Here is a 27,333-nt window from a genome sequence, read left to right on the forward strand (position 1 = left end):
CTTCTGGAGAAAATAGTTCGAGCTGTAGAACTAAATAGAGAAGGTACCATCTTCTATAAGAGTGTACAGTTGCTGGCCACGATGTCAAAATCGTGCTTGGCGACTTTAACACCAGGTTGAGCAAGGAAGGTATCTTTGGCACAACAGSCGGTAAATTCAGCCTCCATGAGGAAAAATCCCCMAATGGGTTGAGGCTGATCGACCCGAAATATGGTTATCTGTAGTACTAGATTCCAGGATAGAAAAATTCACCAAGCTACCTGGCTGTCTCCGGATCGAAAAGTTCGAAACATGATCGATTATGTTGTGATAGACGGAAGACGCGTCTCCAGTGCGTACGCTCCGAAGTTCTAACATCGACTCGGACTCGGTTCGACGTAGAGAAGCTGAAATCACAACAGACAGCAGAACGATTTTCTACTCGACTTKCACTCCTGCTCTCTGAGAGCACCCGTCAACAACTCKGTATAAAGGAACTATAGGACGGCATTTCAAGCTCYTTACAAACGAAGCCATTGGTTTTCGGAAAATTCAAAAAACAGCTGTTATGATGAGGGATGCCGTGTCGCATCTGAGAGAAAGCGGACTGCCTACCTCGTAACTTTACGACCACAACAAGTRCKRKATGGGATAAATACCGAGAGTTGAAGAGGAAAGCGAGACGCATTTACAGACAGAAAAAGAGGTAGACCGAAATGCGTGAGTATGAAGTGCTTGACACGGCCAGCTTATCAGGGGTAATGCCCGAAAATTGTACAAATAGATGCGACGACTAACAGAAGGTTTCAAGACCGCAGCATTAGAAAGATGCCCTTTTTTCTATTGTGCCCTCCTAAATCACAWCCCTATCCGGAAACATGGATCCAAGGGCCTTAATCCTGCGTCTACAGACTGCTGTGCAGTCGATCAGCAGGTGCTCCGGGGTTTCAGGCTCCCTATCGCAGAACCGGCAGTTAGCGCAAGAGGATAGGACCATGTTATACAGATGCCTATTCAGCTTGCAGTAGCCAGTATACATGCGATCAGTTCCTGGGGAGGTTAATTACAACTTTGAACCAACCCAAGTAGTATCTCCCAATGAGCAACTTGAGATGTCTCATACCGTGTGTTTGTTGCCAAAGCTCTTCCCTGCCMACTCCGTCTTCCTCTTCKGAGTTGCTCCTTTATGGTATGGGGACCTACCCCAGTAAAGGGTTCGGATCCGACCATCTCGGTGGAGRCTGCTATGGTGTATTGCCACTTATCTTTTAWATCGTCTGAGATGAGATTACCTTGCCTTTGCCACACCCCTCTCCCGTTATTTGCAGAAGTGTGCGCTTGGCTACCTGACCGATAACCAAATGAAGCGGAGTAAGTTCAAGCAGAACCTCCAGTGCTGCCGATGRACAAGTGCGCATTGCGCCCGTCATGCAAACAGACTAGCCGCTGTAGCTGTTGTTGATAGTTTGGTCTTTACCGAAGTCTGCGAAGTTTTTGAGGGCCCAGGCCACCGCCCCGTACATGATTATTGGCGCTTTCGTCCTTATTACATGGTCCACGMTCTTCTCCATGGTTTTTAGTAAGAAGACGTTAGACTGATTGGCCAATGAGTAGTCTTTCYTTCTACCTWGGGTATGAAGATCACCTTCGCTGTCGTCCATACTTCGGGGATATACGCCTTTGCGAGGCTCTCAGCAGGCGAGGCAGTAAAAACTGCTCCACSTGTTGTAACAGCGCTGGAAAGATGACATCCACTCCCGGAGACTTGAATCTCTCAAACGATGCCATTGCCCACCTGATCGAGTCCGCTGTATATATTTGTTTGGCGATTATCCAATCCTCGCGGGATGGACACACAGTCCACAGTCCAATCACGGGTAGACATTGGTCTTCCCGAACAGTCTCCCGGAAGTGCGCCCCGTGGCTCTGTCCTCTGCGCTGGTCGTAAATGTCCCATAACGCTATTACTGCGTCATATGTGCCGCTGGCCAAAGCTTTATGCAACCGATCTCCTTATTGTATAAGTTGAGATAGCCCCTGTATTCTTCCCAGACCMCRTATGTTTCGCTTTGTTAAATAGGCTACGTACTTTTTTCCTGAGGTCTGTCAGTTTCCTTGACCACCAATGASAGTTTCGTCTGTCTGTGRGCACTATTAGGAGGCAACTGYCATGATAAGCGTTAATAACAGACGCGTTCAATCTGAAACTATTATCATTCTACCCCTCCCTGCTCAGTTCCTCACTTAGTATATCCCTGAAGGCATCCCAGTTCACCTTGCGCGGGTTGCGTCTAAGGGCACCTCACAATCCTGTGGTCTGACAAGGAGGGCTCCGTCGAGACTCTCCATTGTGAGACCAATCTGTTCGCARGCTCATTGCTCAAGGTAATGTCCAACACCTCTCTCCTCCTTATTGTTCTGAATGTGGGTTTACACCCTACATTCTCTATTGCTAAGCTACTTCCTACCATGTACTCTAAAAGAGACTCATCCTTACGTTGCAGTTTATATTGCCCCATTTAAAGTGGTGGGTGTTTGTCTCGCAGCTAATAATTAGGGGCAGCCTGTAGCTTCTGCAATGCTCCACCAGCCTTTCCACCACCTMCGGGGGTGCCGTGGATGACTCCCCTGGGATGTAGRCTGAAGCCGTCCTGGTCTTCGAAGTCCCTGGCTTRCACCACCACCAGATCGTGCGTCGGGAACTCTGAAGTGCAGAAGAATTCGTAGCTACCTCAGCGGYAATAGGCACTTACGCTAGCCGAGTGCCGCTGCATGAGGGCATATCCCTGGCATACTCCCCAAACAGTGTCCGCTCCTCTGGCGAGAGAGCGTCAAGGAACCTAAACTTCCGCCTAGCTCCTTAACCCCTCTTGCCTATCGCTGCGCCGATTTCCTTCTCATTGTCCTATGTTGTTACTTCGTTGTCGGGTTGGTTGGTGTGGTTGTTGTATTTATTTGTTTATTTATTTGTTCATCTTGTCCTCACGACCCTTGGCTCAGCAAGGTGAGCAGTCGGGTCTATTCTTTTAATAGGGACCCCCTAGCCGCCACACCAGATCCCATTGACGTGTTAAGACCGCAGTTACTCCCCAATTCGCCCCGGTGTTTGCGTTAGAATACACCCGAATTTACCTCCTGGCTGCAAATCATCCAATGGCCACGGGAGACGCATAACACCCTGGATGAGGAGGTGGTAGGTMTTGGTTGGTGCATGCATGCGGCACCCGACATTCTGCCAGGGCAGTGCTTATCAGCACCACCCACACCGGTTGGAGGYCAGCGAACAGTTTAAATCTACTTGCAATACCAATTTTTTCAGCGGCCATTGTTAAGTATATTCAGATATTTCCACTGATCCATACAACCATCGATGAACACCAAAGGAAGACATGTATCCCCATACCATGACTGAACCGCCGCCATGCTTGACTGTCGATCGCAATTTTTTCGGATCCATTGCAGTGCTGTGTTGTCTCCACGCATTTACTTTTCCATCGGACATAAAAATGTTAAACTTAGACTCATCCGTGAATATAACATCATTTCARAAGTCAGCAGGCTGCTTAAGATATGTCCTTGCAAATTCAAGACGAATCTTTCGATTATGCTTCTTAATTAAAAGCTTCAGAATGCTTTTTATACATAATAGAGATAGATATGGGGTTATACATAGGTATGTCGGGGATTTTGTTCGTATATGATTCCATTTTGTTGTACATTTTWATCTTACTTTAACACAATAACTTCAATTTGTATTTCTACTAATATAGCGCAGCAAGTTCTATTCCTATCGATGCCACTTTTCGAACTGATTCATGTGAGGAACACAATGCTCGCGATAGACTGCAGCAGCACAACAGTGAACTGAAAATGGCGTTGTGAATCCTATTACATGAACGTTTGTGAGTGGGCAGCAACATAACAATGGCCGGCATGTACACAAAACAACGCAGTTGTCCATTTTGCATGCACACAATTTCGTTGTGGCCATACTAATACCTTGCACTTCAATGAAATTTTAATATTTTGTTCAAAGCGAAATTTTTAAGCAAAAAATAAGTAAATAGGTAAATGTATTGGTTTTAAATTATCAATTGTTATTATAAATGATGTAACAGAGCTATTTTATGCTTTTATTTGTAAAATAACGTCAGGTTTTTTAGAGCTTTGAGTAATTTTACATTTTACATATTCTGTCTCTTATACACATCTAGATGTGTATAAGAGACAGCCATTACATGAACGTTTGTGAGTGGGCAGCAACATAACAATGGCCGGCATGTACACAAAACAACGCAGTTGTCCATTTTCATGCACACAATTTCGTTGTGGCCATACTAATACCTTGCACTTCAATGAAATTTTAATATTTTGTTCAAAGCGAAATTTTTAAGCAAAAAATAAGTAAATAGGTAAATGTATTGGTTTTAAATTATCAATTGTTATTATAAATGATGTAACAGAGCTATTTTATGCTTTTATTTGTAAAATAACGTCAGGTTTKTTAGAGCTTTGAGTAATTTTACATTTTACATATTAGTGGCATCACCACTCTACCTCATCTCTCTATCTTCCATTCTMCTGTCAACTCTACTGTCGTCCTACTGTCATTGGCAAATATCAAATTGAAGTTAGCGAGAACGACAACTGTCGGCCTGCAGTCGTGTAGTCGTGCAGCTGTCAAAATAGGTCCGTCCATAAGAATGTGTGTATTTAAATATTTGACAGATGTCGTTTGCAGTCTGTCGCGAGCATTGTATTCCACAAATAATATGCCGCCTCTGCGTCGCCTATTTCAAATAATGCTCTGCCTACAAAGTATTAGCACTCAGRCATACGCATACTTATCCACTGACATACAAAATACAAGGCATACAAGACTACCGCTCCGACATTTACATACATAAAATTCATAAATTATCAAGRTAACAACTACGTTAAAAGGAATATACAGCAAATATTTTTAATGAACATGTGGATGTGAGGCGWAGTATTGAAATTTGGAGATGTTCTTTTCCAGATAATAATGTACCCTCGTGTCAAAAATGTTCAAAATTATGAAAAGAAGAAATAATGTCTTTTAAATAATAGATTTTCTTTTTGACTTACAGGCATAAATAGAATGCATATCAATTGGTAAATAGAAGTATTAGCACAAATAAGATAATTATTTATTACAGATTCATAAATCCAATATCTGGTTATTTCTTCACATAAAATGTTTAATATAGTACACATATTACGAGTGATAAATATATTACTCATATTCAAATGATTGTAAACCGTAGTACTTTAGTAGCCGGCTAACTTTGCACTATTTGAAATTAAAACCATTAATCAAAATAAAACAAAAGTGTAAATTTCAAATGATTGTAATTTKTGAAAGATTTCGCTAATATTGAAAATTAAAACTTAAAATCAAACTTTAATTTAGAGTTTTTTTTATAAATTCCGATAAAAACTTAACAATTTTTATTCCTCAGTGCATTTGGCTGCATCTTGGGTTTCAATAACCTCATTTTCAGCTGCATTTGATTTGGGCTGTTCCATTTCATCTTTTTGATCGGATTCAGTGGGATCAGGCGAAGTTTTTTGTTTGTCCTTATTGTTACGCCTTTCTGCCCTTCGCTCTGAATAACGAGACACCTTTTTCGTTCTCGTTTCCTCTTTTTTTACACTTTCACAATCAGATGTAGGATTGCTACGAGTGTCGCTTTTCCCACTACTTAGAGGTTGAGATGTACTGGGATCACGCTCTTCCGAAATACGTAAACGTGCTTTCGGTTGATATATGGCAATCGAAGGACGATCCTTAAAGATATTGAAATGCAAATATATATATAATACAAATATTGTACATTAAAAACTATAGTGCAAGTACCTTATTTCTAATACGGCGCTGTTCATCAGCAGCTCTTTGTTTTGGCGTACGAGTATCAAGTTCTACATTCGAATCAAATTTCTTCAGACCTTCCACTGACGGTTTTGTTTCAATTTTCTTTTCGTCATCTTTTTCGGCTAATTTTTCGTCAGACAATTTTCTTTGCTTATCTTTCATCTCTTGTTGTTTATGTTTGGGAACAAACTCCTTGGCGGTTGCTACACTACGTATAAAATTCATAACAGACTCGCTAACAATAGCTTCTCCGCCAGCAGCTGCGGCAGCGGCTGCAGCTCTTATAGCTTCTGACGCTGTACTTTCGGTTTTAAGCACTTCATCGCCAACTGAAGAATCCTTGGCCTTCTCTTTTTCTTTATCTTTGCGGTTGCGATTTCTATCTCGTTCTCGACGTTCACTGTAACGTTTTCCACCTTCTTTACGTAGTGCTTGCTTCCCATCATCTGATTTATTTCCATGTTGTGACTGTTCTCGACTTTTTTTATCGTTGGCCAAATTAGATTCGACATTATTATTTTGATTTGATTTGCCTTCGCCGCCTTTATCTCTTTGATCTCGTTCTTGTCGTTTACGTTCAAATTCCTCTCGCCTTCTTTGATTGCGCTCAGCTCGTCTTTGGGAACGTGAGCTTTTKCCCTCTTCATGCGGTTGTTGCTGGTTGTTCTTTTCACCGACAATATTTTCCTTGCCACTGACCAACTTATTTCCCCCTTTGCCACCGCCTCCTTCGTTATTTAATATAATTTTTGTTACTTGTTGTTGGGATTGTGCCTGTTTTCTTTTTTCTTTGTCGTCATCGCGCTGGCGACGCTTCTCCTCTTGTCGCCGTTTGGCCTCTTCACGCCGCTTTTCTTTTTTATTGGCTAGATACTGGAGTAACGGTGTTGAAGTGATTTTCTCATCTTTTTTGCGGTCCAAACTAAATTCTAATTTGCTTTCACCACCTTTTGCAGCTTCTCGGTCTTCTTCTAACTTTGTTAAGAACTGTTGATAATGCGACTCTTGCTCAATGGTGTTCACTTTACTGTCAACTCTACGTGATTTATTTTTAACGAGTCCTTGGAATGGTGCAAATTCAACGATAGCTGGATACTCAGCACCTTTCGAATCTACAAAAACGTATCCATCAAATCGATCTCTAAACAAAAACACATCGTCATAGTTCTTCATTGTTATATAGGCTCGGCAGGTAGCGTCATATCCCAAAGACCAATCGGGTGCAGCGAAATAGTAAAAATCATGTGGTGGCAGTGGATCTATTTGTTTCAGAAACTCTTCCTCAGTCATAGTAGGTGGCAAATGTCGAATAACGATCTATGATATTAGTAAAATAGTATATATATGCTAGTTAAATAAGCAATTAAATAGACTCAAAGGCACTAACAAACATACCTTCGTCTGTGGCTTTTGCTTTTCTTTTTTATGAGCACGTTTATTGGAACGCTCCTTTTCGGATTTTCCAGACTTAACGTCGGGCTGTTCTCCATTTTCAACTTTTGTCATTTTTAATATTCAATTCAATATATTTAAAGTTTATGCTTGAATTGGGAATGAAATTGTTTACAATATAATAGTCTTCCAACTGTAATGTTAACCATTAAAGCCAGCTGATTTTCAAGTTTGTACAGGGTATTCAAGTCTTTGAAATTAGAGATGTTTTTATGTTCTGCTCTTGCTTCGCTTTGCTTCAGACATAGCCTCTGACAGAAAAGTTCGATGAATGTTTTTATTTCAATTGTGTAAATATGAGTAAAAGCATAAATAATGAATTCAAATTCACAAAGAAATTTCGCTTCGCTTTGCGTCAAAAATTAAATTAGACAGCTCCTTCACTACCTGTGTCCTTAAGAGGTGTGTATTTTAATATTTGACGATGATGTCGCTTGAAGTTTGTCGCTCTCCATGTGTTCAGCACATAATGTGTGGAATACAATGTTCGCGACAGACTGCAAACGACAYCTGTCAAATATTATAATACACACGTTCTTATGGACGGACCTATTTTGACAGCTGCACGACTACACGACTGATTCGTTCTCGCTAACTTCAATTTGATATTTGCCAATGACAGTAGGACGACAGTAGAGTTGACAGKAGAATGGAAGATAGAGAGATGAGGTAGAGTGGTGATGCCACTAATATGTAAAATGTAAAATTATTCAAAGCTCTAACAAACCTGACGTTATTTTACACTAGTTTTAAAAGGCCGTTATGCAAAAAATGTTTGAAAATGTTGCATATAATTACATACACGATATACTTAAATATATTTTGATATCAATTCATGAATATTAGGAAATATTCATATTTCCGAAAATTACATGACATTTGTTTGCAAAACTAAGCGTCAGCTATTTTAACTTGATCGTCAACTTGATTGGAAAAATTGATATCACGTCGGCGTTCAAGAGTGAGAGTGAGGTAGTAAGAAAGTGCAAGCGTATTGCAACTGGGTTATAAAGGAAGCATTCTGCTTATGAGAGAACGTTTTATATGAAAATATACGGAAGAACTCGCGTATTATAGTTCTAAATATACCATGTATACGCATATACATTTTTTCTAACGATCGTTTGATAATTAGGCTGGGATTTAGAATAGCATCCCCGGATTTCGGGAATAAAATGGGTATCACTGGAAAGGTGACGTTCTCCAGATCACGAAAATATATATATAATTTAATATACAGAAACGTTATAGTGAAGTGTTAGTAAGTGGAAAGTGCATAATATAAGTGAAAAAGTTATTCACAATATACAAATTATCAATATAAAAATTGTCAATTTTTCAACTTTAAATGCAAATATCTTTAAAACTATACGTCAGCGGCAATTATGTATATATATTTTCGTGATCTGGAGAACGTCACCTTTCCAGTGATACCCATTTTATCCCCGAAATCCGGGGATGCTAGTCTAAATTTTACCCGATAATTTTTTATTTACAAATGGTAGTGCGGTTCTAAACTTATATTCATTACTTCAAATAAATCTGAATACCTACTAATAAAAACATCTGTTTAGTCTCATGACGTTTGAAAATACGTATCCGGAACCGACCTAGACTTTTGTCCATTCAAGCGCAACCAACTCCATTGCTAAAAACTATGTGAGCAACATTTTCTTTCGCTACAACACCATGCACACAAAAAATATTCATTAGTGATTCTTGCCTATTTTAGACCAATTTAAATTTATTTCTCACATTACTTGCATATTACGTACTTCAATACATTAACTTTAACGGGTGGTTTCAATAATTATCTCATGAGTGTCTAGATGTGCAACCTCGAACTTCATTGGAGAGTACATGTCAACGGAGGTATTTGTGTCCAGAGCTTCAACTTTCGGTTGCACTGCACCTGTACAGGCACTCTCATGCATTTCAAAATCTGCAAAGTTATCGTAAATACTTCGACAAATTGCACACTCAAAAGCCCTGCAAGAAAAAAGAAATAAAACAATTGGGGTTACACTTATCATTATTAAAAGTGTTTACTTACACAGGTTGCGATGCCAACTCAATACTTTGGCGCGCTGCCGCTGTAGCTGCTGCAACTGTTGCTGCGATATCTACTTCAACACCTTCTTTTACATGAGATTGCAAATGTTTCTTGAAGTTACTTAGTTGAATAAATGATTTTTGACATATTCCACAGGCGTAAGGTTTTGCATTCAAATGGCCCATAATATGCTTCTTAAGATTAACACGCTGAGAGAAATAGCGACCACAACGCTTACAGCGGAATGGTTTTTCCCCAGTGTGAGTTAATTGATGGCGATGCATGTTACTCTGTTGAGTAAAGGATTTGGTACAAAAGTTGCATTGATACGGTCTTTCGCCATTATGAACCGAAAAGTGACGTTGTAAGTTTACAGCTTGGGCAAAAGCTTTTTCGCATATATGACATACAAATGGGCGGACATCATTGTGTACCTTCATGTGGCGTTCCAAATTGCCACCATTGCAGAAAAATTTGGAGCACAACTTGCATTCATAAGATGACTTTGCTTGAAAATGTACTTCTTTTTTATGRAGAAGCTGATCCCTTTTACAAGAGAAAGTCTATTTAAGAAACAATAATTATTAATAAAGGCATCCATTGAACATGCACGGTTGAGCGTGTATGACGTACATTAGCACAGAACTTTATTTACCTTTTTGCACCTTTTACAATTATATGTTGGCGTAGGGGCTGGTTCCTCAAATTCGTCGGCTGCAGACATATTGAAATGAATAGAGTCCATAAAACTACCCAATTAACTATAACTCACAACATAAACTGAACGCATGCCAGCGATTCTGGAAAAGTAGAAATACATAACTCGCACTGTTAAAATTCGCATTTTAAAGGTCTTATATATTAAAACTAAAATTAAAAAACACACCTTGTTATCAAATTTATATAATTTTCTTAACAATCTGTATTTGCTAAATAAAAACGCAAATTATTCTCTTGTCTGTAACAACAGCGGTAATCTTCTTAATAGCTGAAAAAACAAGGCAAAAAATCTGACAGCTCGCGTATTTTCGACGAAAACTCGTCAGTTTTTGACAGCTCAACTCGTTACTAATTAACGAATTTTTCCTAATCTATTAAGGTAAAACTATATAGCACGGTTGCGTATACGTTAACGAACAAGTAGTTTTACCTGTATAAATAGCAACTGTGTTTTCGATCAGTATGATATATATATGTATATAGCTAAAGCCAAACATCATATAAAACTGTTTTTTTTTTGTTCATTCTTCAATGATTTTTTTATGTGCGAGAATTCAACATACATATACACTTGTGCTCACATAATTAAGCCACTGCATARCAAAACTACGTTTCTGAAAATAAATTCACCGAATTAGATTTTCATTTGTATAACGGTATGCAAAAAAGTTCCGTTATATGTTAGGAAGTTATTCAGAGAAATAAGTATCGTGGTTGGTGAAAAAATGAAAATAAACTCGCAGTTGATCTAGTCGCGTATGCTCATATAATTAAGCCAGTGTTACAAAAGCTTTGCAATCACTGCCTGTGTAAAAAAAAATTATTAAAAAAGTGAAACGTTTATTGGTTCCATTTAATTTAAAAACGTTTTTTGAAAGTTTTCTAAACAATGAGTAAAAACAAGAGTACAGTTCCATGTGAAAGAAGAGTCATATGGGAATGTTACCAAAAGTTCAAAAATATTGCGAAAGTAGTGGAATATTTAACCTTTTCTAGGGGAAAGGTTAAGAATGCTTTACAATATTTTAAAAAACATAAGACTTTTGAAAATCTGCCCCGTAAAAAACCCAGAAAAACAACTCCTAACGACGACAGGCAGATAGTACGGATGAGCAAGGTAGATCCTTTTTTGACCTGGAGTGAAATTAGAGCCCAAATTGAGCAAAATCATGGTGTACGGGTATCAGCACAGACAGTCCGACGGAGATTACAGGAAAATTTCTTAAATGGGCGAATTGCACGAAGCAAACCGATCGTTACAAAAAGGAACATCAAACGAAGGCTAGCGTTTGCAAGAGAGCACCTGCAAAAGGACTCAAAATTCTGGGATCTAGTGGTATGGAGTGATGAATCTAAATTTAATGTCTTTGGGAATGACGGTAGATCCTATGTCAGGCGACCACCACTACAAGAACTGAACCCACGGTATACTAAAAAAACTGTCAAACATGGTGGATCATCAGTCATGGTATGGGGGTGTTTTACTTCATGCGGAGTAGGACCTGTCTCTTATACACATCTAGATGTGTATAAGAGACAGCGCATGGATATTTCAACAGGATAACGACCCAAAGCACTGCTCCAGGGTCGTTAAGGACTGGATTGCGATGAACCGTATCAAGTGTCTTGAGTGGCCTGCCCAAAGCCCGGATTTAAACCCTATAGAGAATCTATGGGGGATTATTAAAAGGGCAGTTGCGGCGAGAAAACCGTCAAATAAGGCTACTTTGTGGCAAATTTTAAATGAAGAATGGAGGAAAATTACTCCGGACCAATGTAACACACTAGTCCGTACAATGAACCAACGCTGCAGGGAAGTAATTTTGCAAAAGGGATTCCCAACAAAATATTAGTCTAAATAAGGCAAGTTTTTTTGAACAAAACATCGAATTCTTTTATCTGACAGCTTATTTTTGCAGGTGGCTTAATTATATGAGCACGAAAAATACATACCAATGAAGAAGAAAACAGATTTTTGCTTTTACATTAAAATTTACCTTTAAAAAACTATAAGTACAATAAAGTTTAAGTACTTTCTTTTAATTTTGTGAAACTTTTTTTTCCGATTTATCAATAAAATTCAACTTTTATGAATTTGTACACCATAACGTTTATGTGGCTTAATTGTATGAGCACAAGTGTACATATGTAATGTAAATGCAATTATTGTAATTTATTTATACATTTATTAGATAAGCATTTTAAAGATTTTGGCCCTTATTATAGTTTTCAACTTAACTACATTTTGGTTGGAGTTTTAAAATTCGGTATTCAACTCAACCCATCAAATAATTTCGGTTGAAGAGCTGTCAAACTTGAAACTCCACCACTCCTCACCGTGTCTAGTGGGGTTGACTTGAATATCAAAAATTTTCAACTGTTAACAACACGGTAGAGGAGTGGTGGAGACCATAGTTAACAAACAGTTGTAGCTAAGCATTAATGAGATTATTTATTAAAAATATTAATAGAAAATCGATAAGAAGACTATTTTTTTTTTTTAATTTCAAACTATTTTAATCAGTTATTAGTTAAAGATCAATAGAAAAGCAAAAAATTTGTTGAGCTCGTAGAGTAAATTTCTAAAAACATTTGGAGACTTTAAAATGAAATTAAGAGTCCTATCAATTGACCTCTTATTTTCTGGTCGTCCAACGCCTACTGGTGAAACACAGCGACGTTTAGCCGCTTGCCTCGAAAAGACTGGCACAACACAAGATGATGTCAGGCGTGGCAGACTCCGGAGAAGCCGTTCTGCAGAGAATCGACCAGACGACATGCCACGCAAATGGATATCAGTCGACGGTGTTTACAGTGAATTTCGGTACAATTGAAGATACAAAGTCCAGACGATGCATCAGCTGTTAGCTGCTGACCGCTAATCGCGTTTAACATACGGTCAGGYCATCATTAATCACCACAAAGAGCAAGCTGATTTTTCATCAAAACTAATTATGAGTGGTGAGGCCGATTTCCATCTTAGCGGGCACTGAAAATCCGCGTGCAACCCACAAAGAGTCATTACACCCGGTCAAAGTCACGTCGCGGGCCAARCGGTTAGTGTGAGTGCTGCAGAGCAATGATTAACGAGTTCTTTTTGCTGCAACTTGATGAATTGGGATTGGAAAACATGTGGTTCCATTACGACGGTGCAACGRCACACACAGCTCGAGCCACAACCGATATGCTGAAGGAAGCATTTCCCGGGCGCCCAATCTCCCGTTTTGGCGATTTGGACTGGCCACCAAGCTTTTTGAAGTTGGGGKGGTAAGAATGTGAGGACCTATCATCGGAAGTTCTGGCCAAAGCGTAACTGTGGCGGCCATTTACATGATATCATATTATCGACTAGAAGTAAAAAAAATGTAAAAGACCAAATAAAAATAATCCACAAGCAGAATCAAAGTTTTTAATTTTTTTTATTTTTGCGCCCTAAATTTAAGTTTGGAAGTGTTTACTCCTCTTCAGTCATTACTGATTCGCAGTTTATGATATGGTATCATAACATTTAAATGTAGGTTTTGTATGAAACATATGTAGATATCGTAGGATACTTCAGTCCAAAGTTACAATCATTTAAAATGCCTTCCTGCAAAACTACCGATAACAAGGAAATAAATAGTTTGTGTGTCTCATTTCGTAGAAAACATATTGATTCCCCATTTAAACGAGAATAATTTATGAATCTACAATAAACATTAGTAAGATGTTAATTTAATTGTTAATAAAACCTTGGCTTACTTGCTGTTCGGAAGTTCGAATTTTTGTCATCGYAATAAAAATCAAAACTATTGTATATTTTAATAATAATTCCCTTTTAGTAAACAATAATTGAAACCAATATTTCCCTTAGCCCTCAGACCCAATAACTAACCAGCCTTGTGTACCTAAAGGTACTTTCCGGGTTTTAATCCTTGCAAGTTGCAAGAGTATGAAATGGTCGGTTATATCCGAACTTAGCTCTTCCTTACTTATTAATTTTACTTTATTTTCAAATGTTCAGTTTATTAATTGTGTGCATAGAATTTCGTATATGGCCACTTAAACAAACACAACTTTTCTGCATATTTTAATAAAATTTCGAATTTTATTCTTTCATTCGTAAGGGCTCGCTATTGTACTTATATAAGAAATTATCTTTTCTAATATCTTGTCAAAGGGTTATGGAGTTTAAATAACAACAATACAGGAGTCATCTGCAGTTTAATGTAATTTCAATATAACTTCCATTAGGGTATTTTAGGGCATGATGTCGACAAATATAAACATTACTAACCAGTTCTATTGTATTTTTTTAGTGTACAAAATATGATTACAAAAGCTTATTAAAAGTGAACTAAAGAAGGGCTAAGGGTGAAACCGAAACGAAAGACATGCGAAATTCAATTTGGTTAGTCATCCCATAATTTTTATATACAGTTGTCCTATACATACCCTCTTTCTATGTCGATTAGTTTCAGTTGTTCTAAATAGCTGTTAGCTAAACAAAACTATAATACTCTGTGATTTTTTGACGACGCTGAACAGTATTTATTGTATCCGTTCCCACGACAGTTGAGTCTAAGTAACCGGAACCAGCCCGAATTTTTATCCGGCTAGGAACTGTCAACTCGGCAGATGTCCTCAAAATTGCCACTATAACCACAACGTCATTTAATGTACATATGTTTCTCACTTATTTAATAYAAATTTACGACTTTCGAAAACGTAACTATAATCGAAATGCTAAACAAAGCTCGGTATGCAACAGAGGAGGTTTTACATTTTTGTCAAATACATACATATGTAATCACCGTACTTACAAACAAAGCTACTCTCTATACTCTCCAAAATAAAATAAATTAAAATGACTGACGCTATTGCTATTAATGTAGTTTATTTTCTAATTATTACACTTTTATACGCATGATGTTTTAAAAAGCATTTTTTATATCAATTGTTTCAATTGAAGGGTGGTTACATGTTTATGATAAAATTTACAAGGTAATTAAAATAAAAACGCGGTCGAATATATATAGCAGTAAAATTGAAAATATCATGTTGTCCCAGCTTCTCATCTGGGACGTAGTATGGTCGTTTTCTTTATATATATTCCGCATTCTTTAATGGGATACGTTAACTAATTATAATTAATTATACAATTAAAGAGCTCAGATTAGAGCTCCATATTATTCTACACTTATTTTATATCATAATATTACTTATTCAGTCAAAATGTGTAAATCGAACTATACACAGTAAAATTTACAATAAAATAAAATAACCAAGTATAAAAACAAAACAAAGATCTAAAGCCAATTTAATACCACATATTTTATATAAACTATAAAAATAGATTGCGAAACACTAAATCTGTTGTTGGGTAGTAACTAGTCACATCCAACGGAACATTTACGCAGAATTCAAAACCATTTCATCACACTAGGCTTATCAAAACGTCAAATAGCATTTATATTTTGGAATTAATACTGAGTGAAAAAGCTTTAGCAGATAGCTTTAGCTACCGTATATGTAATATTGGATTCTATTTAGCATGGAAAACTGTGTGGAAAATTACTAGTCGCTCAAATCACTCAAAAATATATAAACAAAAATGTTAAAAAGATTATTTTTTATAAGAGTGTACTGCACTACAAATTTTCATATGAATATGTATACCCCGCAACACATTGTATATATTATACGTATATTGTTTCGTTGAACGAACGTTGAAACGAATAGAGTGCACCTATGTCGTCTTTCGTAATTAAATCGCTTACTGGGTTCGATAATCAGTTTCTTGTTCAACTGTTACTTTAATAAGCTAATACATGCCAATAATCTCTTTATTGACTTAATTTGTTAAGTTTATCGAACTACTAATTTGTTCAGATATTCACATTAAAATTTTTGTTTTACACTTCTCAGGTATTTCAAAAACTAATATTATTTGAATGATATTTAACTAACCGAAGTGTAAACACGCTGTGTTAGTATTTTTGTTGTGAGTTCGTCAATATTTAACACAACTCGATACACATTCATTTGGATACTGCCAAGAGGTAATATCGCTTTAGAAATATATACATTTTATACTCTACTTAAATAATATATGGGAACATTACGCAATTATACGTTAATGCTTGTATATGTGTGTGAATTTTTTTAATATTCTATAAAATATTCAGCGCATTGCGTTTATATTGCAGTTTATCCATTCCAATTAGCAGCCATGTTGACCAGATAATGCTATAAGAAGCATTAATCATTGAAACATAAACTTAAATATAAATATTAATTTCACTATTTTACTGCAGTCATTTAATTGGCACTCAAAAGTCTACGGGGAAAAAGTCTTTGAGCAGCGTTGTTCTACGCTTTTCAGCGATATCCATTTGATTCTCCAAATCACCCAAATCTGTGGTCTCCGCACGTTCTATCTTCCAAGATAAATTCTCTATTTCAGCTTCAAGTTGAGCCTTTAAATAGATTGTACAATTATATTTACATAAGATTCTATTWATTTGTTGTTTTAACTAACCTGCTGGTATTCGAAAAGGTCCTTACGCGAACCACTTTCCATGAAGTAAGCATATGGATATGTATACTGCAGTGTATACCGACATTTCGCTAATAGAGCTGCCGCATTGAACAAATATTGCCAATCAATCCATGTGCCCCTTCCTTTCATCACTTTCTCATTGATACGATCACGTAATCGGTCAATAGTTTGTTGCTCCAAYTGTAAAGATTTTGAATGGTTTTCCCACCGTTCATAGTAGTGCAAATATTTCTTGAGCGCTTCTCTAGCTTGCACATGCACCGATTCATTGGCAATATTCGGATTGTCTTTGTAACGAGAGCATTCATAGTATTCAGATCCGTGCGTTTTCCAATCACCCAGGCACATCCAACAAAAGTCGTGTTTGCAGTTAAAACAAAGCATGTGGTTGCATCCTCCATTCTTTTCAATACAAATGTGGCATTTCGGGCAGTCTTTGGTGTTGGCGCTTATGTAGTTAGCTGTCTCACTGTCATCAGCGCATTTCGTCAACCATTTTTTAATAACTACACAGTCAGTGGGCGCATGATAATCCATGCCACACTTGAAACAAAACGATGTATGACAAGAAGTGCAGATGACACGCTTTGCACAAACCTCTGGAGAGCGAACAATAATTTGACAATTCGGTCCGGGACAGAAGCGCAACTGAGGATGCGACTTTACGTAATCTTTGAACGCAAATTGTTGGTACTTGTCGCGCATTACGGGACGTGTCACTAAGGTCAAGACCAAATCTTCTGGAACTCGCACATTACACATGGGGGCCATGCAGCCGATTTGTGTGGAAATACCTTGAAATATTTGTGTATCGAAAAACGTTGACCAACAGTCTTTGCAGAATGCATGACCACATGAGAGGCTAAAGAATTTATCACCCATCTGAGAACTAGCACAGACTGGACACATTTGACAGAGCTGTGAGACGATGCCACCGCCAGGTGTCACTGTGTTATACGCATTGCATATACCTAATGAGATCAAAACGTTGCGTGGTGAGTCATCATTACTACAACTACTGTTCCTACTAATACTACTGCTAGTACCAAATACAATTGCGTCTTTGCTGGTGGAGGGCGCCAACGGATCAGGTATACTGAGCAATGGATTCGGCGGTTTTATTCGAGCTGTTATTAACAATGCGTTTGCGTCCTTTCGGTATTTATCCACTACCACTTGATTGTCCCATTGGTGCTCCAGCAGTAGCACTTTCGCCAGTGAAGGAGTAATCTCTAGAATTGTGTTCAGTTTTTCCACAGACTCGTTGAGCAATTTTTCCACCTCCTCGACAGTTAGACATACAAATTCGAAGTACTCAGGATCAGTTTTCTTTGGATCCAGCCGTTCCACATCGCAGTCTTCACCTAAAAATTTAAGCTTTTAGTTTTTCGAATTTAAAATTGCACTAATTAACACAAATAAAGCCAAAGCAAACCTAACAAAGTAAATTCCGACAAAAAAAAACTTATAGTTATCTGTACATAAATACAGTTGAATTTCCCTAACTCGAATCACCATAATCCACAAAAGAACGTCAAGTTAAAGAGATTTCCAGTTATTGAAAGAATTTTGWCTTCTGTTGCCAATTCAAGAGTTCGAGTTAGGGAGAACTTCGACTAATGGAAGTTCAACTGTATATAAATTTATGCTTATTTTTCACTTTTTGACTTTTTTATTTCCATRAGAAATACTTAAACAATATGCGAGCTGATATACGCAGTCCTTTGCATTTTTAATCACATACTCGTTCTCCTCGTATATACAAGTATTCATCTAAATTCACTTATAAATGTGAACATATGTACATATATATTGTCCCATATACACTATATCATTATGAGTGAAGACAGCAAATTGTTTGGGTTCACTTTGTCCTTTGGAACTGGATCAAAAAASTGTCTATATGCATTGTATACAATTATTATTCGTATTCAAATCATTATTTTTGATATCGACATTTTCATTTTTGGAGGCTTGTTTGTACAATAGGGAGATAGGCTCGTTAACGAAAAAATAACGTAACTATATAGTACTATAGGGCCCGACCAGGTTTTACTGTGGCTGATACATAGATGCTACTACTAATATCATCTATGCGATTTTTAGTCAGCGTCTACCTTTAAAAGATACAAATTTGGCAACTGAGGAACTATTAGTTAATGAGATATAGCATTTTGGGTGAAGCAACTTGTGTTGGTTTACAAAAAGTAAAAGGGTGAAAAATACTGTTGAAATTGCGTTCTGCACCAGGAAAATCAACCGTTGAAAATATATTTGCTAAGTTGGACAGAGGCGAAATGAGCACCGACGACAATGAGGAAGGTGGACATCCTAAAAAGGCGAAAGCTCTAAGCAAAGTGGGTGCCGTGCAAGTTCATAATCCAACCATAACAACGGATTGTTGATTTTGAGGAGAGTTTGAGTGTGTGACAATAGAAACATGGCTTCATCATTTCACACGAGAAGCCTCGTGGACTGCACATAATTAACCGGTCCTCAATCGTGGAAAGACGAAAACGTCGGCTGGCATGGCTCCATCATTTCACTCTGAAGTCCGACCAACATTCAGCCTAGTGGACTTCACATGATGAACCGGTCCTCAATCGTGAAAAGACGAAAAACTCGCCTGGCAAGGTTATGGCACCSTCTTTTAGGATACATGTGGTATAATATTTGCATTTGTACGCATATACTTCATCGTTTCTCTGTTCAGGAGCACCAAACAGTAAAACCCAAATACTAAATATACATGCATACGAAATGTTCTTCCTCTTAGCTCTGTGTTGTTATTTTTTTTTATTTWTTTCTTTATACAATACAAATTTCAATTGATTCGAACAAGAAAATTGAACACATGCTGATGATTTGAAATATAATCTTGGTATTTATGAATTGTATTGACTTTTAACATAAAGAGATAAAAGGTATCCTATTTAGTATGTCTTTTAAAGACTTCGACCATTCATCAATAGCAGCAGTTGATGACGATGCACTGCCTCTCCAGTGGAGTGTCAACAAGGAACTTTTACGAACCCACGATGCTCAACTAGGCAGCATAAATTCCAGTTTCATCTTTGACCGATGCCCGGGCAGATGCCACAAGACAACTCCTGGTTCCCCGCAGTTCCGTTCAGTTTCGTGCGTCAAACCGTAAYGCGTCGGAACATCACTTCAGTCAGATGTAATTCCTGCTCTGGCTGGTGTCATTTCGCAAAATGTTCCGGCCTGCGCATCACATGAATCCAAGTACTCGCAATAAAAACAACCGAGTTGACAGTCCTTGACCAGATAAAAATCCGTGCCCATACCGGTTGCTAAGACTCAACTGCTGTGGCAAGGGGATTTCGGTCGATCACTTTGTATACTAGTTATATTCTAACAGGTGCGATATAGGCGGTTTCGTAATATGAACAACTTTTGCGGAGAAAAGGTAATGCGTAAAATTTTAGAGACCTGAGGGTCTACTTTGCGTATATTAGTATCTGCGGGCATATATATATATATATATGTATTATATTTTATAAGGTCCTAGACTCTTATTTTTGTGTGTTAAAAATTTCGGGACAAATTTTATAACCTTCATTCGGGTTATAAAAATGTAACATAGTTTTTTATGCAAATGGTAGATTAATCTTATTAAACTTTATTTTGAAATCAGACCTMGCTTTACAAATTGAATATAAAATAATGAGATTTTTGCATACCTGTTCTAAATAGGCAAAAATTAAAGTCTTTTATCACTGCCCACAAAGCTAAAAATCAATGTGTTCCAAAATATTTACAACAATTAATCACAACCGATAACAAATCTAAACTTAAATCGCCCACTATTTGAATTGTCAAAAATATTTTATAGTTGCAGTTTTGTTTTTTTTTACTCCAACAGTCGGATTTACAAAAATTTTCTACTAGAACTCTTGTCATCACAACAGTTACGGGAATGTCTCATGATGTTATAAAGTTGCCTTTACTACTAGCATGTGTTTGCATGACGGGYGCTATGCGGACCTGTCCGACGGCAAGTCTGGAGGTCCTGTTGGAACTCACACCGCTCCATATAATGATAGGTCAAGTAGCCAAGCACTCACTTCTGCAGATAACAGCAGAGGGATGCGGCAAAGGCAAGATAATCTAGTCCCAGAGGATGGAGAGGATAAGTGGCGACATTTCTATTGCCCTCYTCCCAAAGGACGGCATTACTAGAACTCACTGCACGAAAAGGTTTAAGGTTACCCTCGGTAGCAAGAGTGAGTGGAACAACTCCACTCTTGATCAAATGTTAAGGGATAGCACATTGAGGTGGCTCGAAAACGTCAGAAGGAATAGGAGCGGGTATTGCAGGTCCGCGTACCAAGCTCTCCATTCCGATGGGAAGTTTTCCGAGTATTTTTCAGGCTGAAGTCTTGGCTATAAGTCGGTGTATAGAGATAAACCTCCACCGCAACTATCGCAACGAGCGAATAGCTATACTTAGCGACAGTCAAGAGCACTAAAAGCGATCTCCTCCTAAGATCAAATCGCCATTGGTGCAGGAGTGCAGGGAACGGTTGAACAACCTAGCTGGAAAGAACCAGGTGCACCTAATCTGGGTGCCCGGTTACAGGGGTATAGCCGGCAACGAGCCTAGCTCGCTCCGCATCCTCCACCAATATGGTTGGGCCCGAACCGTTCACTGGGGTGGGTCCCCATACTGTGAAGGAGCTGCTCCGCAAGGAGGAGAGAGTGGGCAGGGAAAAGTATTGGCAGCGAGCGCACGGTATGCATCATGCCAAGCTGCTAGTTGGGGGGTACAACCTGAAGAGGTTCAAATCGTTAATAAACCTCCCAAGAAACAAACTCAGGATCCTGGTCGCTTTTTACACCGGCCACTGCAAGCTGAAAAGGCATTTAGCCAACATGGGCCTATCATCTTGCGCCAACTGTCGGTTTTGCGACAGGGACCTTGAAACTCCRGAGCACCTGTTAATCGACTGCATTGCAGTCTGTAGGCGCAGGTCGAAGGCCCTTGGAGGCATGTTTCCGTATAGGGACCAAATCGCCTCGCTAGCACCCAGCAAAATACTGGACTTCATCAATATGCTGGGGCTAAGCGAGTCCCTGTGAGTTATGAGAGGGCACAATAGACCTAAGGTCGCAGTGCATTCCTCAATTATTTATCTCTATCTATCTGTCTATCTATGCAATATTTAACACAGAAGTGGCATTATAATTTTTCAAAAGGTTACTCACCTGAATTATAATAATCGTCGTATTCACAATCGTTGTCAGAATATTCCATGTCAGAATCGGCTGACATTGTGGATTGCAGTATAAATTTATCTATATTCACGGTATTTGTCAGAAGAAATTTTCAAACAAGATTTATTGCAAAATCAAAGTGGTAATTTAGTTAATAAAGATCATCACCAATACTATCTATTGTATTGACATTAAGGGCCTTATAGCTGCTGACTGTGATCGTTGTTAAAACGGTGGTGGTGGTGCACGACTTGTGTTGTATATGCAATACTTTGTCAAAACGATGGGCAAAAGGGTAAAGTGTATTCTTTGCGGGGTAGTATTCAATGCGACAGACTTGTTTAAAGCTATTGCTAAATTACGTGTTTTGTTCATTGCTCATATACAGTGGAAATTCTGTAACAATTCATTTTAATATTGCTTTAATTKTATTATGTATATGTTGTAATTATTTTCGCGATAATAAGATATATTTCCGTTTTGTTTTTTTTTAAGTTGTATTAAACTTGCTTTGTTCTACCTTCTACTCTTCATTTAATAATTTTCTCTAAAATCCGTCAAAAGTAGGCACATACTTTTCATATGGCTTTGTAGTTTATATTCATGTTTGCACTTTTTCCCAATCATGTAAGCTCTTCTATGAATACTTTTAATAAAACTTAAAAGGACAGAACCTGCACATAGTAATAGTTGCTTTTACATGAAACTGTAATGGGTCGTTGATAAATGGTATAATTGTAACACAGAGTAATCGGAATATTTATTATATATTAAACTTTAAAATTGGTAAAATAATATATTTTTAAAAATTATTAGGAGAAATAAACTTGTATACATTAGTTTACTTGTTCATAAGTTTATAATAAATGAATTTAATAAATACTAGAAATATTTCATAATTTTATTATAAAACTAAAGATTGCCCAATTAATTTATTGCATCAATTGGCACCCTGTGTGGAATTTCACATTTTAAATTCTTTTCTGCAACATTGCTACGATAATTTGAGATTGTTGTCAATAAACATACTTCTTCGTTTAATTTACAAAATGTTTGAAGTCGATCCCATATCTGCTGATCACAAAGACGTAATCYATGATGTCTCATTTGATTATTACGGTCGAAGAATGGGTACTTGTTCAAGTGATCAAACAGTAAAGGTAAGATGTTGGAAAACTATTTTATTTTTGAGTAATACATAAATTTCTAGATATGGGATGAAGATGAATTCGGAAAGTTAACAGTTTCTAGTAGTTGGAAGGCGCATTCTGGTTCTATTTGGCGTATATCTTGGGCACATCCCGAGTTTGGACAAGTTTTAGCTACATGCTCGTTTGACCGCACAGCTTCTGTATGGGAAGAAGTTGCTGGTGAAAAAGTAGCAGCGACAATGACACCAGCACGTCGTTGGGTRCGGCGAACGACTCTTGTAGACTCACGTACAAGTGTAACCGATATAGAATTTGCTCCCAAATACTTAGGACTATTGCTAGCTACAGTATCCGCTGATGGTATTATTCGAATATACGAAGCTCCGGATATAATGAACCTTTCGCAGTGGCCTGTTCAGCACGAAATAACATGCAAATTGCCCTTAACCTGTATATCATGGAATACTTCTACATATAAACTTTCATCACATCTTTTAGCGGTAAGTTATGGGAAAAGGGTRAAATTCTGTATATTAAATAAGTTTTTGCAGGCTGGTAGTGATGATCCATCGATGAATACAGGTAAAGTATTTATATTTGCATACAATGAAAGCGCAAGAAAGTGTGCTGAAGTGGAAACTATAAGTGAAATAAATCAACCAGTAACTGATTTGGCGTTTGCTCCTGCTGCCGGTCGGAGATTTCATATTCTGGCTGTTGCTAGTAARGATTTATACATTGTAAACATTCATGGAAACAAGTATATAACTATATGATGAAATTGAATATTTAATATATAAGATTTTATCAATTTAGTGATTCTACTTCGAATATGACACTTGAAACCCAAACCACACGGTTTAGTGATCATAATTGTCCCGTTTGGAGAGTGTGTTGGAACATGCTGGGAACGATGTTGATTTCTACTGGTGATGATGGTTGCGTTCGTATTTGGCGATGTAAGTTTATTGCTGAAAATACTAAAAACTTTTCATATCCTCTGTTTTTATAGTGAATTATACAAGGAACTGGAAATGCGCTGTCGTTTTAAAAGCRGAGGGAAGTTTATCGCCATACGAACCAAATCTTAACTCCCCGAATTTTACTACCGCTGCAGTTGCTACTGCGAAATACTATAAAAAAGGAACAATTAGCAATCCTAGTCAAGTTCCTTGGCATTAACATAAATTTATAAAAAATATGTTAGTGTGTATGCYGGACAGCACAGAAAATTTATTTTATATACCTTAATGTTGTTTTATATCGAGTAGTTTCTAGTTAGTATGTAGTACTTTCAACAAGGAAAAAAAGTAATGTGTCTTCGTTAATAGKATGGTTGGTTTAAAGTTGTTAAAATACCAATTGAATTCTATYTATTATGGGATAACGCTTATAAATACATATGTTCTATATATGTATATACGACATACATTGTTTATTTAYTGCATAAGTATTAACAGCAAGCTACAATACAACAGAAAGTTCATAGTACTTTCCGCTTTCTTTCTTAGCACTGTAGCAATATTTACTGACTCGATAAAAATATGTTGTTTACTTTGACATCCATGAATGAATGAATGAATGAATGATAATGAGGAATGCACTGCGACCTTTGGTCTATTGCGCCCTCTCCTTCCTTACATTACCTCACTTAGTCCCAGCCCATTAATGAAGTCCAGTAGACTGCTAGGCGCTAGCGAGGCAATGCGATCCCTATCCGGAAATAGAGCTCCAAGGGCCTTGGCTCTGCGAATATAGACTGCTGTGCAGTCGATCAGCAGATGCTCCGGAGTTTCAGCCTCCCTGTCACAGAAACGGCAGTTGGCGCAACCTGATAGGCCCATTCTGTGCAGATGCCCATTCAGCTTACAGTGGCTAGTTTACCATGCGACTAATAGCCTGAGTTTGCTCTTGGGGAGGTTTATTACTATTTTGAACCTTTTCAGGTTGTAACCCCCCATTAGCAGCTTGGCGTGTCTCACACCATGAGTTTGTCGCCAGTGCTCTTCCCTTCCTGCTCTTTCCTTTTTACGGAGCAGCTCCTTGATGGTGTGGGGACCCACTCCTGTGAAGGGTTCGGGTCCTACCATCCTCGTGGAGGCTGCGGAGCGGGCGAGCTCGTCTGCCAGTTCATTGCCGGCTATACCTTTGTGACCAGGCACCCATATCAGGTGTACCTGGTTTYTCTCCGCAAGGCTATTCAGCCTCTCCCTGCACTCCTGCACTAGAAGCGRCTTGATCTCGTAAGAGGAGATCGCCTTCAGCGCCGCTTGACTATCGCTTAGAATAGCTATACGCTCATTGCGATAGTTGCGATGGAGGTTAATTTCTATGCACCGGCTTATAGCATTCACCTCTGCCTGGAAAATGCTCGGGAACTAACCCATGGATACTGGGAGCCTAGTGCGTGGGCCCACAATCCCAGCGCCGATTCCCTCCGACATTTTAGAGCCATCTGTGTAACACCTCATAGTACTGTTCCTCAACAACTGCTCGAGGTTGGAGTCGTTCCAATCCTCATTGCTGCCGAGGGTGACCTTAAACCTCTTCCTTAGGTTTACCTTTTTAGTAGTACTATCCCTCGGCAGGAGGACCAGTGGTAACTTGCCACTTATCTTCCCCATCCTCCGGGATGAGACTATTTTTCCTTTTCCCCACCCCTCTGCCGTTATTTGCAGAAGAGTGTGTTTGGCTACTAGACCGTTGACCAGATGAAGTGGAGTAAGTTCAAGAAGAACCTCCAGTGCCGCCGTTGGACAGGTTCGCATTGCACCCGTCATGCAGACACAGGCCAGCCTCTGCWGCTTCAGTAGTTGTGTCCTAACCGATGTTTGCGACGCTACTGAGGCCCAGGCTACCGCCCCATATGTGATTAWCGGTCTTACTATCATGATGTACAGCCATCTAACTATTCTTGGCGTTAAAACCCAGGACCTTCCTGCCAGGCGATTACACACCATTAAGGCCCTTGTCGCCTTGACCAAAGTCAGGTTTACGTGCTGCTTCCACCTCAGCGTGGAGTCTAACGTTAAACTGAGGTACTTAACACTGCTGGTTATCCCTATTTCACTACCTCCCAGTAGGAGATTCCTGAGGCCGGGTAGGTCCTGCGTCTTGTAAATGGGATTACATACGTCTTGGAGGGGTTGATATTTAGTTCAACCTCTCTGCACCACCCCTTCGCTAGGTTAAGACCTCTTTGGATCAAGTCACAAAGAGTGTCTTCAAWTMTCCCTCTTGCCATAATGACAATGTCGTCCGCGTACCCTTGGCATTGGATTCCATTGTCTGTTAGCAGTGTTAGCAGTTCGYCCACAACAAGACTCCATAGCAGGGGTGATAACACACCCCCCTGTGGRCADCCTCTTGTTGTGCCGAGACGAATACTGCTATCACCTACTGTGGTCTCAGCAACCCTTGAGCGGAGTACGGCTTCTACGCGCAGAGCATCACCTCCCCATGCTCCAGTGAACTCTCTATTCCAGAGGTCAGCTGGTACAGASCAGTGCTGGTAGATCTGCCCGCTCTGTAGGCATGTTGAGCCGCATGTGGCGGTGAACTCTTTAGCACCTTCATCCTTATTTCTTGATCCACGATCTTCTAAATGGTTTTCAGTAGGAAGGACGTTAGACTTATCGGTCTGAATGATTTCGCCAACGAGTAGTCTTTCCTTCCTACCTTAGGTATGAAGATCACCTTCGCTGTCCTCCATACCTCAGGGATATACGCCAATGCGAGGCTCTCTCTCAGCAGTCGAACTAGGTGGGGCAGCAAAAGCTGCTCCCCCTGTTGCAACAGCGCCGGAAAGAGGTCATTCCACTCCCGGAGGCTTGAAGCTCTCAAACGAGGCCAGCGCTCACCGGATCGAGTCCGCCGTGAACAGCTGTTTGGCAATACTCCAATCCTCGTGGGATGGCCTGTGTTCGATCACCGGTGGACAGCGGTCCTCCCGAACTGTCTCCGGGAAGTGCGCCCTCAAGAGCTCCATGGCCCTGTCCTCCGCACTGGTCGTGAATGCCTCGTCGTCCCGCTTAATTGCTAATTCTGCTCCCTTTGTGCCCCTAGCCAGAGCTTTGTGGAGCCGAGCCGCTTCTGGCATAGTGGCGACATTCTCGCAGAATCTCCTGAAGCTGGCCTGCTTTGCAGATCCAATCTCCTTATTATATAAGGTGAGATAGCTTCGGTGTTCTGCCCAGACCCCCGTACGTTTCGCTCTTTTGAACTGGCTGCGTACTTTCTTGCGGAGGTCCGCTAGCTCCTTTGTCCACCACGGACAGACTCGTCTGTCAGTGTGCGCTTTGAG

General features: G+C 39.0%; 4 protein-coding genes across 9 annotated transcripts; 1 reads left to right on the plus strand and 3 right to left on the minus strand.

Annotated features, from left to right (window-relative positions):
- Nucleotides 1-5,126: 5,126 nt before the first annotated feature.
- On the minus strand, nucleotides 5,127-7,781 carry LOC108965512 (regulator of nonsense transcripts 3B). The gene is made up of 3 exons (XM_018927987.1): nucleotides 7,271-7,781; nucleotides 5,861-7,192; nucleotides 5,127-5,790 (listed from the first exon to the last, which is right to left on the minus strand). Exons 1-3 carry the CDS (start codon nucleotides 7,379-7,381, stop codon nucleotides 5,452-5,454), a joined length of 1,782 nt encoding a protein of 593 aa, XP_018783532.1. The 5' UTR covers nucleotides 7,382-7,781; the 3' UTR covers nucleotides 5,127-5,451.
- Nucleotides 7,782-9,036: 1,255 nt separating this feature from the next.
- On the minus strand, nucleotides 9,037-10,371 carry LOC108965524 (zinc finger protein 239-like). Of its 2 annotated transcripts, none has more exons than XM_018928002.1 (4): nucleotides 10,267-10,371; nucleotides 10,036-10,180; nucleotides 9,381-9,943; nucleotides 9,037-9,316 (listed from the first exon to the last, which is right to left on the minus strand). In XM_018928002.1, the coding sequence occupies exons 2-4, from the start codon at nucleotides 10,123-10,125 to the stop codon at nucleotides 9,118-9,120; spliced, it is 852 nt and encodes a 283-aa protein (XP_018783547.1). In that variant the 5' UTR covers nucleotides 10,126-10,180; nucleotides 10,267-10,371; the 3' UTR covers nucleotides 9,037-9,117. The 2 variants fall into 2 exon arrangements, with proteins under 2 accessions (XP_018783547.1, XP_018783548.1); XM_018928003.1 differs by having other exon boundaries at nucleotides 10,036-10,208.
- Nucleotides 10,372-14,959: 4,588 nt separating this feature from the next.
- On the minus strand, nucleotides 14,960-22,560 carry LOC108965557 (protein ariadne-2). 5 transcript variants are annotated; one of them, XM_018928074.1, is made up of 4 exons: nucleotides 22,400-22,560; nucleotides 21,871-22,275; nucleotides 16,621-18,005; nucleotides 14,960-16,558 (listed from the first exon to the last, which is right to left on the minus strand). In XM_018928074.1, exons 2-4 carry the CDS (start codon nucleotides 21,935-21,937, stop codon nucleotides 16,412-16,414), a joined length of 1,599 nt encoding a protein of 532 aa, XP_018783619.1. In that variant the 5' UTR covers nucleotides 21,938-22,275; nucleotides 22,400-22,560; the 3' UTR covers nucleotides 14,960-16,411. The 5 variants fall into 5 exon arrangements, with proteins under 5 accessions (XP_018783619.1, XP_018783621.1, XP_018783618.1 ...); XM_018928076.1 differs by having other exon boundaries at nucleotides 16,621-17,612; nucleotides 17,688-18,005; nucleotides 21,871-22,560; XM_018928073.1 differs by having other exon boundaries at nucleotides 14,960-16,328; nucleotides 16,392-16,558; nucleotides 21,871-22,560.
- A 368-nt stretch (nucleotides 22,561-22,928) lies between these two features.
- Nucleotides 22,929-24,455, plus strand: LOC108965522 (nucleoporin SEH1-like). Its single transcript, XM_018927999.1, has 5 exons — nucleotides 22,929-23,039; nucleotides 23,090-23,530; nucleotides 23,582-23,790; nucleotides 23,847-23,989; nucleotides 24,043-24,455. Exons 1-5 carry the CDS (start codon nucleotides 22,929-22,931, stop codon nucleotides 24,210-24,212), a joined length of 1,074 nt encoding a protein of 357 aa, XP_018783544.1. The 3' UTR covers nucleotides 24,213-24,455.
- Nucleotides 24,456-27,333: the final 2,878 nt, after the last annotated feature.

The sequence above is a fragment of the Bactrocera latifrons genome, unplaced genomic scaffold (assembly GCF_001853355.1).
Source record: "Bactrocera latifrons isolate USDA-ARS-PBARC rearing strain unplaced genomic scaffold, ASM185335v1 scaffold_141, whole genome shotgun sequence".
In the NCBI taxonomy this organism is placed as follows: Eukaryota; Metazoa; Arthropoda; class Insecta; order Diptera; family Tephritidae; genus Bactrocera; species Bactrocera latifrons.